The sequence below is a fragment of the Lutjanus erythropterus genome, chromosome 15 (assembly GCF_056507025.1).
Source record: "Lutjanus erythropterus isolate fLutEry1 chromosome 15, fLutEry1.hap2, whole genome shotgun sequence".
Taxonomy (NCBI): domain Eukaryota; kingdom Metazoa; phylum Chordata; class Actinopteri; order Lutjaniformes; family Lutjanidae; genus Lutjanus; species Lutjanus erythropterus.
In genome coordinates this window covers 15,457,944-15,469,760 of record NC_139331.1, presented here as the reverse complement: position 1 = coordinate 15,469,760, position 11,817 = coordinate 15,457,944, and the positions used below count along the sequence as shown (strand labels likewise).

At 38.7% G+C, this 11,817-nt stretch overlaps 1 protein-coding gene across 1 annotated transcript; it reads right to left on the bottom strand.

Annotated features, from left to right (window-relative positions):
• Positions 1 to 1,565: 1,565 nt before the first annotated feature.
• LOC146314188 (mitochondrial basic amino acids transporter-like) lies at positions 1,566 to 11,331 on the bottom strand. The gene is made up of 4 exons (XM_084737733.1): positions 10,896 to 11,331; positions 7,394 to 7,437; positions 6,485 to 6,568; positions 1,566 to 3,700 (listed from the first exon to the last, which is right to left on the bottom strand). Exons 1-4 carry the CDS (start codon positions 10,921 to 10,923, stop codon positions 2,954 to 2,956), a joined length of 903 nt encoding a protein of 300 aa, XP_084593859.1. The 5' UTR covers positions 10,924 to 11,331; the 3' UTR covers positions 1,566 to 2,953.
• Positions 11,332 to 11,817: the final 486 nt, after the last annotated feature.

Genomic DNA, 11,817 nt, shown 5'->3' with positions numbered 1-11,817 from the left:
GTGTTGGTTTAGTGCTGGTTCTCGACACCCAGCCCAACTATCATATTACATTCTGTATAAAGAATATCAGTCGATATATCGCTATCAGATTGTTTCTAATCCCTAGTAGTGGTTTTGGCCGAAAAAAAAACTCCAGTGTCAGTCAGGCTCTGGTACAAATCTAATAAGTTTTCTGCTTGATGATGTACTGGTCTCATGTAGCAGTAAACAATAACACCCCATTAGGCCTCATTATTCGTTGATGAGATTGGTATGTTTTTCATAGGGAGCGGACTGTAAATGTCCTCATTTGGCAATTATGGGAACTGTTGTCATAATCCACAAGCACATTTTGTGCTTATCAAAAATGTGTAATGCTGTATTCATAAGTACAAGCGTAGAGTGAGCTAGATTCCAAACAAACAGCTGCTGAATTTATTTTTATTTACCCATTTGTACAGATCCTCAGTGACAAATCTAGACAAACAGGTTATGTCTGACTATGTTACAAAAATATTGTCTCAGTTTTTCAGTTAAAATCTCTTCAGTGTAACAGCGAACTCAAACTGGTCAAATGGAGACTTTAAAAACTGCTCAAACTCAGACATTCAGGGAACCACACAACTACATTAGACTGAAAAATATGTTATATATGTATGCAGTATATATATATATTTACATTGACACTTCAAAACACATTAATACAGTTACATCCTGTACATATTGCATCTTTCACATCAGCTGGATTAAATGTTAGCTGTCAAATGGCAATCACCAAATTTCAGATGTAATCGACCTTATATAGAGATAACAGTCACTGTTCAAGAGGTGCAGTTCTTGATTATACATAAGCAGCTTCTACAGACCTACCAAGTATCCCTTTGTACTGCCTCCACTTTCATTTTTCATCAAACCAAAAAACAAACTTGAGAGCTTCTCTCAGCAGCTTTGAACAATTCAAACTAGTGACATTTCAATTTACAAAAAAGTTTCCAAGAAATCTCTTTGTCTTTCAACTCAGTCTGACCACCTGTGAGTGAACACGGGTGTGATACATTCAACACACTGAAGGTTTTAGTGCATCTGTGACTTTCCATTCTCCGACAGCCTTTCACTGCATTCCTTCACAAACAACAACAGTAGTGCGATTTGCTGTTGTTTTGCAACTGCATACAGAGTCTGGAAAAGCATTCAGGGGAACAGATTATCAGTTGTACTGACGATTTACTGCTTTGATGGGAACTGACACATTTGTACGGGAGAAACTGTGATTGCTTCACAGCAAGAAATTCAACATCGGGCATAGAATGCAGACAAAATCATCTGATACCGACCACACACATGCAGAAAGCAGACAATTCCCACTCATTAACAATACTTGTACAGTAGATAATATAGCAACTTCAAAAATAAATAAGTCTAATTAAAGTCCCAATCCAGATTAGGTATATGTACACACAAATCCACATTTGTCAAGTTTAAGGAAACAATACCTTCAAAATCTTCCACAGGGATAGTGAACACTGAACAAGGTCTTTTTGCTCAATAAACAGTAACCAAAAGTAACATATATTGTTACATATATATATATATTTTCTGCACCATTTAAGGATCATTTATTCATCAACCGTTAAAAGAAAAATGTACTGTTTGTTTTCTGTTGAAACAATCCTCTCACATTTGCAGATTGTATAATACCAAAATGTTCTAGTGCTTCTGGGTACAAATGTGGTTGTTTTGGGATGAATTTTACTTAAATGTTCCCAACCAGAACACGCATGAAACGAACTGCCACAAATTACCTATGCTGACCCCTGGGTTTACATTAAAGGTGGCACAATAATATCTGACAAGACATTAAATAAGAGCAAAGTCAAATGAACAAGGGCCATCGTAAATACTGGGATATGTTTGTTTGTCCCTCAGGTTGAACTTTGAAGGGAGGTCCAATCATAAATTTCCCTCCCCAATGATGGATCATGTACAGCTTTAAAATATGTCTAAATATATACAATGTATTAAAAATAACTGATAACCAAAATTTACAAAAATAAAATAAAATAAAAAAAACAGTATGGCTGCCACATGCAGCGCCATGTTCCACCTCTGGATCAGGCCTTTAATACAGTAGTAAAGTCACAATGATAAAACTTATCATTACTCAGTGAAACAACATGCCAGACAGACAGCCACACAAGACATAAAACATAACGCCATCTGTAATCCTGATTCACACAGCAGACACTTTGCTTTCTGTCCCTGAAGAGCTCTTTACAACTGTGGATTTTTACTGACGACGTGCTGTGTGGACTCATAGTGCTTTAGTGAGGATTAGATTATAGCTGCAACATGTTTTTGGTTCGAGAGCAGACACAAGTGATAAGTTCTGCACACTTATCAAATGCTACATTCCTTCTCTCTTGGCTCTTCAGAGGATACAGTTCAGATACAAACAGGTGCTTCAGCTTCCTTCCATCATATTATACAGTAAGGCAGGAAAATGTTTCCAACACGAGTTAAAAAAGAAGTTAATCAAATTCAACGATATATACAAATGCAGTTAAATCCTGCACATTTCATGATATATGAGAGACAACTTCCAGTGTCTACAGTATACATACTACCAAGCCACACTATCAGTTGTGGCTCAGTAACAAGTTTAAACAGAAGAGGTTTCTCAAAGGTAAAAGCTGCAGGTAAAAACTTTCATGAATATCGTAGCTCCAAAGTTCCACTCTCATCAGAGGAAACACCATCTCCTTTACAAGTCTGCATCTCTAGAGGCAAACCGGAAACTTAAATTATTGCTAAAAATAAATATGTTTTTCTTTCATTTCCTTTTGACATGAACCAGGTTTTTTCTGACTCGAATATGGGAATGACTACTCTGGCAGTAATAAATGGTTCTTCTGCATATTTTGTCTTCCCATGCTCTTGTAAAGTGCCCAGGTTGAGGGTGAGACCCTCTGCGCTGTCACAGGCTCTGTGCGTGGTGGCTTGGCTGAGCCGGCTCACAGTCTTTAGGTCCATCCTCCACGCCCCGGGCATACATGAGGACTAAGGTGACAGTGGCGAAGGTAGCTGCGTTCACAGGGAAGGCTCGTAGCAGCGTAGAGGTGAGGCCTCGTGTGAACACCATATAGCCCTCTCTCCTGACACTCTGTCGCACACAGTCAGCGATGCTGCTGTACTGGTTGACTCCACCCACCCCATCTGCCTGCAGACGCGATTTGATCACATCCACAGGATAGGTGGAGAGCCAGGAGGCAATGCCAGCCATGCCCCCAGCAAACAGTAGCTTGGGAATCATGTAGCGGTCGTCCGGCTCACAGCCAAGGCTGCGCGTCAGCACGTCGTAGGCCAGGAAATACACCCCAAAGCCAGGCGTCTCACGGATGAATGTGGTCACCATGCCTCTATTTACGCCCCGCACACCCTCCCGATTGTAGATGCGCACCAAGCAGTCCAGGGAGTTCTTGTACAGCTTCCTGGAGGACTTCTTCTCTCCGGTACCCTGCATCTGCATGCGGGTTTTAGCAAGCTCCATGGGGCAGCAGATGACACACTGGATGGCACCTGCTGCTGCACCAGCAAGGAACTGGTTTGTGGGGGTGTCGTGTCCCAGCAGCCGCATGGTGTTTCCCTGGACACCAAACACTATAGCATTGATGAATGTAAGGCCCATCATAGGGGATCCAATGCCTTTATACAAACCCAGGACCTGTGGAGAGGGTCAGAGACATCACTTCAGACAAGGTATGTTTGCACATCACTATTACAACTACCAGCACCCAGGGCCTCATTTTTCTCTATAGTAAACAAAAACTTTTATGGTCTTATGTTAACTGTCAGCAACTTTAGATAAAAGTGTCTGCATCTTTTTAATTAATATTATTTTTATTATTTGGGCATGTTTGCGTTTCTGAAAGGTATGACAAGAAAGAGAGTGAGCAAACTGTTCCCGCTGTATTTCCCCCGAGTATTTTAGACAGAGACATGACAGCATGCTTCTTTATAAGCTCTGCAAGTTAGAAATGTCTTCTCACAGCAGTACAACTGCTCCACATTAAAACTTGATGGAAAAACACTAGAGTACTACTGGTAATGTTACACTATGCTCCACGCCAGGAAGTTCAAAGTAATGTTACAGACTGTTATTATTGTCCAAAATTGTGTTATATTAAATTGCCAAAGATAATCTTATCTGCATATGAGGCTTACTCTTGTGATGAAATAAATACATCTCATGACCATTTTAAGTTTTGAGTCAAGTACTTCATTCAAAGATTCTCCAATTAAGTGAAAGGGTTGACACAAAGCTTAAATTAAAATACATTAGAGCAATCCTTTTTAATTTTAGGTCCAATATGTTTCTTATCAGGCATCTCACAAATATAGTCTATTAAATAGTGTGCAAGTTAGACTAATTTTGAAATATGCCACTATTATCATGTGTCAAGATTATGACTGGATAAAATATTTAAATATTAATGAGACAAGTTTTTGATTATTATTTGGGGTAAAATGAATTGTTATAGCAACCAAATTAAAAAAAAAAACATTGGAATAATCAATAAATTAGCCGTTAGATTATTCGACTAATCGAAAAAATAATCATTAGATTAACAGTTTAAAAAAAAAAATCATTAGGTGCAGCCCTAACCTCAAATACAAACATTTAAGAACAACTCTAGCATATGGCTCTCACAGCACTGTTTACTTGTGTTCCCATTACAGTGAGAAACACCTTTCCAATCATGACCTCTATTTTATTTTTGTTGTTGTATAGAGTATGACACAAGGACAACCATTTTTGTCACTCCCTGTCATTCTAGTAGTAGTAGTAAAGGTACCTGCAAGGAAAGTGAAAAAACACCCCCCGGGCTATTCAAACAATGGTCCTATAAATATGTGCTCCTTCAGTTTGCCTCGGCACTAGAATGTGTCAGCACTTTGAATAACAAATCCTGTGATGTAAATTAGATTTTTAAATACACTTCTCAGGCTGAAAATAGTCATCCTAGGTGTTTGGGAGAAAATATAACAAAAGGGGTAAAAATCACCATGATTACAGCAAAAGTACAGAAAAAAGATTAATCAGGTCAACAGGAAAACACAAAACTCTATGATGCTTGAAAACAACCAAACCAAACAAGTCTGATGTCTTCCACTAAAACTAAACTTATCCCCACCCAAAGTGCCCCCCTCCCCACAATGGCCTCACTGAAAGTGCCCCACTCAGTCATACGACTGAGAGTGACATAACTCAACTATCAGGTCACTCTGACCTTACTGACTTCACAGACCATAACAGCTATCTAGGTTCAGCCACAGCCACTGGACCTTGCCAAAGATTAATTCTGTCAAACCCAACTATTACACAAGTGTCATTGAGAATGGCCAGCTTTACAGCCCAGAAAGGTCAATAATGGGCTAATGATAGCAACAAGCCACCTTAAGATAAAACACTTCAATCAACCCCAGACTGGAAAATCTTCACATATGTCAAGGCCACAGATAACATCACCATTAGGGATGCACCGATACCACTTGTTTTATTTTTATCAGATGTTCCCCACTTTCTAAACGTAACAGATCACTGTTGCTTTTTCCTGCTGCTAGTGTAACCATGGTTACTGTACACATTACATTTTTGGGTTATTTGTAATAAGTTATTTTATCTAACTTTTGTGTTCCCGTATCAAGCAGTGCGGCTTCCTACATATTTCAGTAGGAATAGTTCCACAACATTCTTCTGAACTTGAAGAATTAAGTTTACTGTTACATATAATGATTTCATTATCATCTACAGCACTTTAACTAGTATTTCAGTTACACATTTACATGTGTAGTACTTAAGTCCCACTTGTCTAAGAGCTAATTAGTTCCTACCTGCCATTGTTTAGGGGGAACGGGTATGAATGTGGTGCCATGTCCAACAGTTTTGTTTACCCTGCTGTGAGCCCCAAAGAGTGAAGTTAGGTGTGCTGTCATGCCATTTTGGTGAAGGTTAACAAGAGAGTAAAGAAGAGTTCACAAAGACAATTTGTTGCAGCTTATTATGAAGAAAAGAGGGTTACAGACTGGTGGCAGCAGTGTTTTTTTCTTCGTCTTTGGATTAACTAGCCAAGGCATTCAACTAGTTTATGCTCCCGGGACTTATTGGACAGCGGCTGCCTGCGGTCTACAGGTGTGCTCAATGCATTTTTTTCAGTTTTACATGGAATTTGATGGACAGCAAGTCTCTTGTTGATAATTACTTCACAACCAAGAAAAGAGGGTGAGCATCAGCAAACACCTTGAACTCTGCTCTGCTCTGTTGTTTGTGATGTAGTATTGGGGGTGGGGTATCAGAGTTTTATGAGTACGAGTATGAGTACATGAAGACAGTATCTGACCGATACTCAATGCTGGTATCAGCATCTAATCTCCATAATCATCCATCAGTAATAATACTGACTGCATATATTAGCATTAGATCTGTGTGGGAAATGAATCCACATACCGATTCCTGTCGTATGATGGACTGGAAACAGTGAAAGGTCCCACGGTATAGAGGCTTATCAACATTCTGGACCTGCAGTCTGACCTGGAAAAGAAGACACTCTTCAGTGCTCATTCAAACCCTGGAACACCAATTCAATCACAACAGAGGTAAAGGGAGTATTAGAAATTCCCAATGACTAATGTTCAAGTCAGTTAACCCTTTACAATTAGGGATGCACGATAAATAATAAGTTATGAGAAATTTATATGATCATTTATTATTCTGCTAATATAATTATGATTTTGAAAGATTACATCAAAACATTTAATTTAAATTCTAAAACAAAAAAATGCTCTATAAAAGCCAACGTATGTTTGAAGTGTTTTTAACGTACGTGACTAGAACAAAAATAAGTGAACATTTGAAGAGTCAGAGTCTTCTTCGTTTTTGTTGTAATAGTGAAGTCAGTTAAATCTGGTTCAGTCAGAGGTGCAGAATATTAAATCATCCATCTTTGCTCACTACTGTTCTTACCCTCAGATGAGCATTCAGGTTTTATGAGCTTCTTTTTAAAATATAAATATATGAAATCATCTGTTATCTCTATCAGATGCAGCCAGCAACAAATCTACTGACTTGTCTATCTGTTTGCTGTAAGGCAATTTCTTAATAGGCCATGGTGGTTTTGTGTGTGTGTGTGTGTGTGTGTGTGTGTGTGTGTGTGTGTGTGTGTGTGTTTGTGTCCGTGCGTGTGTGCATTTGTGCATCTGTTTGAATAAACAGACTTAACTTGGTTTTTAAAACAGTATTTTAAAAAAGGTGCATTCAAACCGAGACTTCGCTAAAACCACCTATTAAGTTGTTATAAAACTGTAATTGCATTATGCCTAAAAAAAAAAAAAAGAAAAAGAAAAAAACTTTGCCCACCTTAACTGTGTCAAATGGGTGTCCAACCAAGACTCCAGCAGCACCTGGAGACAAAGGAAAGAACAGTGAGAAAAATACAATCGGCAATGTATAATCATGATCTGTCCTGATTAAAGGGGATTTTATACCGTATTGTTTTGTATTATCAAAAACAGCATTTGATTTCAGCTCATTCTTACAAAACAAGATTTATATGTGATTGTTCCAAGATTCTTAACCGAAATCAGCTGTTTTTCACCTCTCTTACTATGTGTATTGGTTATCACACAGTAAAACACTCTTGTTGGTATTCCAGGGTGTGTCTCTGTTGTGGACCCACTGACATATCAGGCTCATTTAACAAATTTCCGTCCCATTTGGCCATTCTTTGAAGGCCAAACCTCTTGCCGCTAGCACTGTTGTGTAACTTTGGAGAATGCTGCCATCTCCTCCAGGGGAACACAACCAGAGCCAGCTCATCATCACCTCCTAAAACTTTCTTTAGCTTGCCTTTGAAAGTTACATAATGCAGGCTTGTGCAGCAGATGCCCATGTGCTGATGCCAGTTTGGGTTTCTCACCTGAGTCTATGTTGAAACCTAATAATAGTTCAAGGACTGACCACAACATTTTGATATACAGTTTATACTGTGTTAGAAATGTCTTAATATCTGTGGGTGTGCTAGATCACTGTGGGCAATGTTGCTAATCAATAAGTTACACTGCATTATGACAGTGCTAGACTTTTCTATAATTTTACTAAGGCTGGATGATATAATGTTTAATTTCAGTTCATATCAATAGTTATTTATCATTTTTTAACAAGCAGGAGAAATGTTGAATTGAAGCACTTTATTTTTAATTTAACTACCTTACTTTGAATTTATCCACCTCATTTTTAAAGGGTATACAAGTAATAGACTTAAAACTGCCATACTGGTAAGCTAACCTGTATTATTTTACTTAACAATTTCCTCGATGCACCCTTCTTCTCACTTCACATAGTTTCTGTTGTTGTGTCACATGTTGATGGTGCAACCAAACAGCACATCTGTTAAATGATTGGCTGTTTGCACTTGTAACACTCTATTATTAAGGAATATGATAGGCTGTTTATAAGCCAGTGTGTATTCATTATGTGCTCTCATTGTGGTTCTCATTTAAGTGAAACTATTTAACATTTTACTGGACTATTTTCTTATTGCTATTGATCACGTGTCTATTGCTGACACATCTTACTATTATTTCATTGCCCAAGCCAAATTTCTGCATCAATGTAACAAACCCCTATGATATGTCAGGGTATTTAATTTGGTGTATTACTGAAAAAAGACAATGCTTTCTGTTTATATTATCAATAAACAGTTTAAAATAAAACTAGAAATAAAGGGATACTTCCCATCACAAGTTAGCAAACACTTTGTTATGTCATTGTGATGTTTTGAATTTATTGTTAATTGTTTTTTTTCTTGCAAAAAATATCGTATATGCCATTTAAAGAATTACACAAGAAAACACAACTTTAACAGCTTTCATAATAGTAATTATAGTGAAAAAACAGACTTGAAATTACTGGTCCACCTGTGTGTAAACAAACCATAGCAAGCTAATCCTACATAAGCACCTGCTTTGTCACCTGACCCATTTGTAAAAAGAGCCAATCAGGAGAGAGTCCCAGCTGTAAGCCAGGAAAAGAACACAAGCAGGCCGCGTGTGTTTGACACAATGACAAGCGGTCATTGACCTCAATGCACTGGTATGATCGGAATACAGGAAAAACAAGCAGAGGAGAGTGTTGCATCATGGTCATATCATTTTTCAGTGACACCACCCATCCTTTCATGTCCAAGGATGCAGGCTTCAATGTAAACTTTGCTGCTTTCAAATTAGTTAACTTCATTTTCATTTTCCTGAAACAGCAGCAATGAGCCTCCCATCTGAGTGTAGATAGTACCCTGAAATGTACCACACTGTGAGAGGGTGGAAAACCACATGGTCTGCTGTCTGTCAGGAGTGCATGGGATTGGTCTGTGAAGGGGTGTGCACTGATTCATGACACCTGCCTATGGTGTGTGTGGAAACCTAAAACAGCCAAGCCATCCTAGCCTGAAAGCTCGGGTTGCACTTGTGTAGTGTTTGCATGCTTTCGGTTCTCAACAGGGTGCACAAGTGACTCGAGGGAGAAATGCAGAAGGTCACTGCACCCTTTGTGGGGAAGACCTGAAACAGTAAACATTTCTTTCCCATTGGCACTGCTGCAGATTAAACTACCTAACTGTAAATACAGTAGTGAAACTGAGCTCAACCTCAAACATCTACACCAGTGGTAATAAATATCCAAAAACATATATAATAGTTTAACACCGACAGGGATCATTTTACTGCACAATGAGTGGGGGCGGAAGAAAATATCGACACACTTAAGTATTGCAATATTATGTTTTGTGATACTGACTCAATTCTTGAAACAGTGAATTGTGATACTTGATAGATGCAAAGAATCTTGGCTGTGGTGTATTTTGTGTTATGTTTAAACCCCTGACTGCTAGATAACAGTGTAATTATCTAACTTCACTCTTCTCATTGCATAAAGAAGAAATCTTTTTCCAAAACCTTTTGCATACAGTTGTGTGTTCTTAATACTGTCACAATGTTTTCCTAAAATTAGTCAAAAAATAGCATTATATCACCCTGCTCACTGTACTGCAATAAAGCGGAATATACTGAATTGTAATCACTGTATGGTGATACATATTGATCGCAAGATGCTAGCAAATACATAGCCCTGATAGTTATTCAAGTACATTTTGCTATATGACTTACCTTTATTAAGATCTATGATGCAAAACTTTTATTTACAATATGGACAAAATCAAACATCATTTTTTAGATATTGTAGAGTTGACTATTGAATCTAAATCTAAAATGATATCTCGTCTCATAACACGATAGTGATCGTGATACAATATTGATCTATTGCCCAGCCCTAATGTACAATGGACATACCAGAGGCCTGGTTGATTCAATTAAATACAACTTTTGTCTTTGATGGTCAACATATTCAATTAAACTTTCTGTATGACTTTTTTTTTAACTACCACTAAACTACTGTATGGACATAGAAAAGGAAAGCCTTCAGCAATAATGAACTTCGCATTATCATTTCCTAGTTGACCCTGCAGCTAAGGCAGAATAAGCCTCTCACAACTTAACAGTCATTCAAAGTCAAAGTCTGGCACCAGGTCAAAAGCAATCAGCGGTATTTAGACAATTTACAGTATTGGCTTTAGTGTGCCGACCGGCGGTGGTATTTCGAAAATACACTTGAAATCTTGTGATGGAGTTACATCAGATTAGGAAGGGTGGTGGGTATGTTTGTGGTTTGCTACTGCTAAAGAAAAATAGAGGGGCATTCAACCCGAGCTAGGTAAAGCTATGATGTTTCAAATAAAGGCGACTTGTTGGAAATTGTACCCCACTCACCTGGCAAATAATAAGATAAAGTGCAGCTGCCACTGACTTACCTCCGATGCATCCTGCAACGAAGTCCATCACCGCGCCTGCAGGTTAGCTAAGACTACCGTTAAATGTCACCCAATGCTAATCAAACAGGCTTTCAGTGATTGTATGAAACGTTTTTTCAACCCGTTTACTCCGTTCCACACCTGTCACTGTTCTTATCTGTCTAATCTAGCTAACGGTCTAATTGACACTTTCAGTTAGCGTCTCTTAGCTAGCTAGTTAGCTAGTTACGAGTCCCCCTAAAACAACCGACAGTCTACAAATGCTCTCTATTTTGCTTTCCCTGACCCGTTATTAAGCTTCTTCTCTATTTAGTACAACAAAATTCTCCGGCTGACCTACACGACCTCCATAAACCGGCGTGGCGCTTATAGTCAATGCGGACACCCTGCCCGCTGCCGCCTGCATCAAGGAGGTTTATTTCTGTAGCAGGCAAGCTAGCTTCGCAGGAAGTAACGAGCAGGGGGTGGGTATTACCGGCGTCGGGTAGAGTTTCTAGCCAATCAGAACGGAGAAATGACGCCGACACCCCGCTTCGGACGTAATCCTCGTCATTCATTGGCTGCAAACGGCAAGGGCTCCCAATGTTGAAGTGCGTCATTTGTGCCGTGTGATGTTTTGCTTTTTAATGGGCTATCCATGAGGGCTACCGTCAGCGGAGGGAGGCGGTTTCGTTATGAACAAATTTATTGTTTTTGACCGCTAATGCCATTAATAGTCATTATACCTTACTGTACAAAACAACTCTACAATTATTCTCTGTTTTCATCGACTGCTGTTTTGTTCTGCTGCGCTGTGTTATGATCTCTTCGTTATTGTACATAGGCATTTTGTTTGTCATGTTAGGCAGAGGTTCTTAATTTATTCCTCAGCCAAGGACCCCTTACAAGGTAGAAGGGATTACACATAGCCTTTTTTAAAAAA

Excerpts from the sequence above, each read along its gene's own strand:
- LOC146314188 (XM_084737733.1), bottom strand. The coding sequence starts at position 10,923 with ATGGACTTCGTTGCAGGATGCATCGGAG. Across the intron at positions 6,569-7,393 it reads ACCCATTTGACACAGTTAAG|GTCAGACTGCAGGTCCAGAA; the intron begins GTGGGCAAAGTT and ends CTTCTTTTCCAG. Across the intron at positions 3,701-6,484 it reads CCATCATACGACAGGAATCG|GTCCTGGGTTTGTATAAAGG; the intron begins GTATGTGGATTC and ends CCCTCTCCACAG.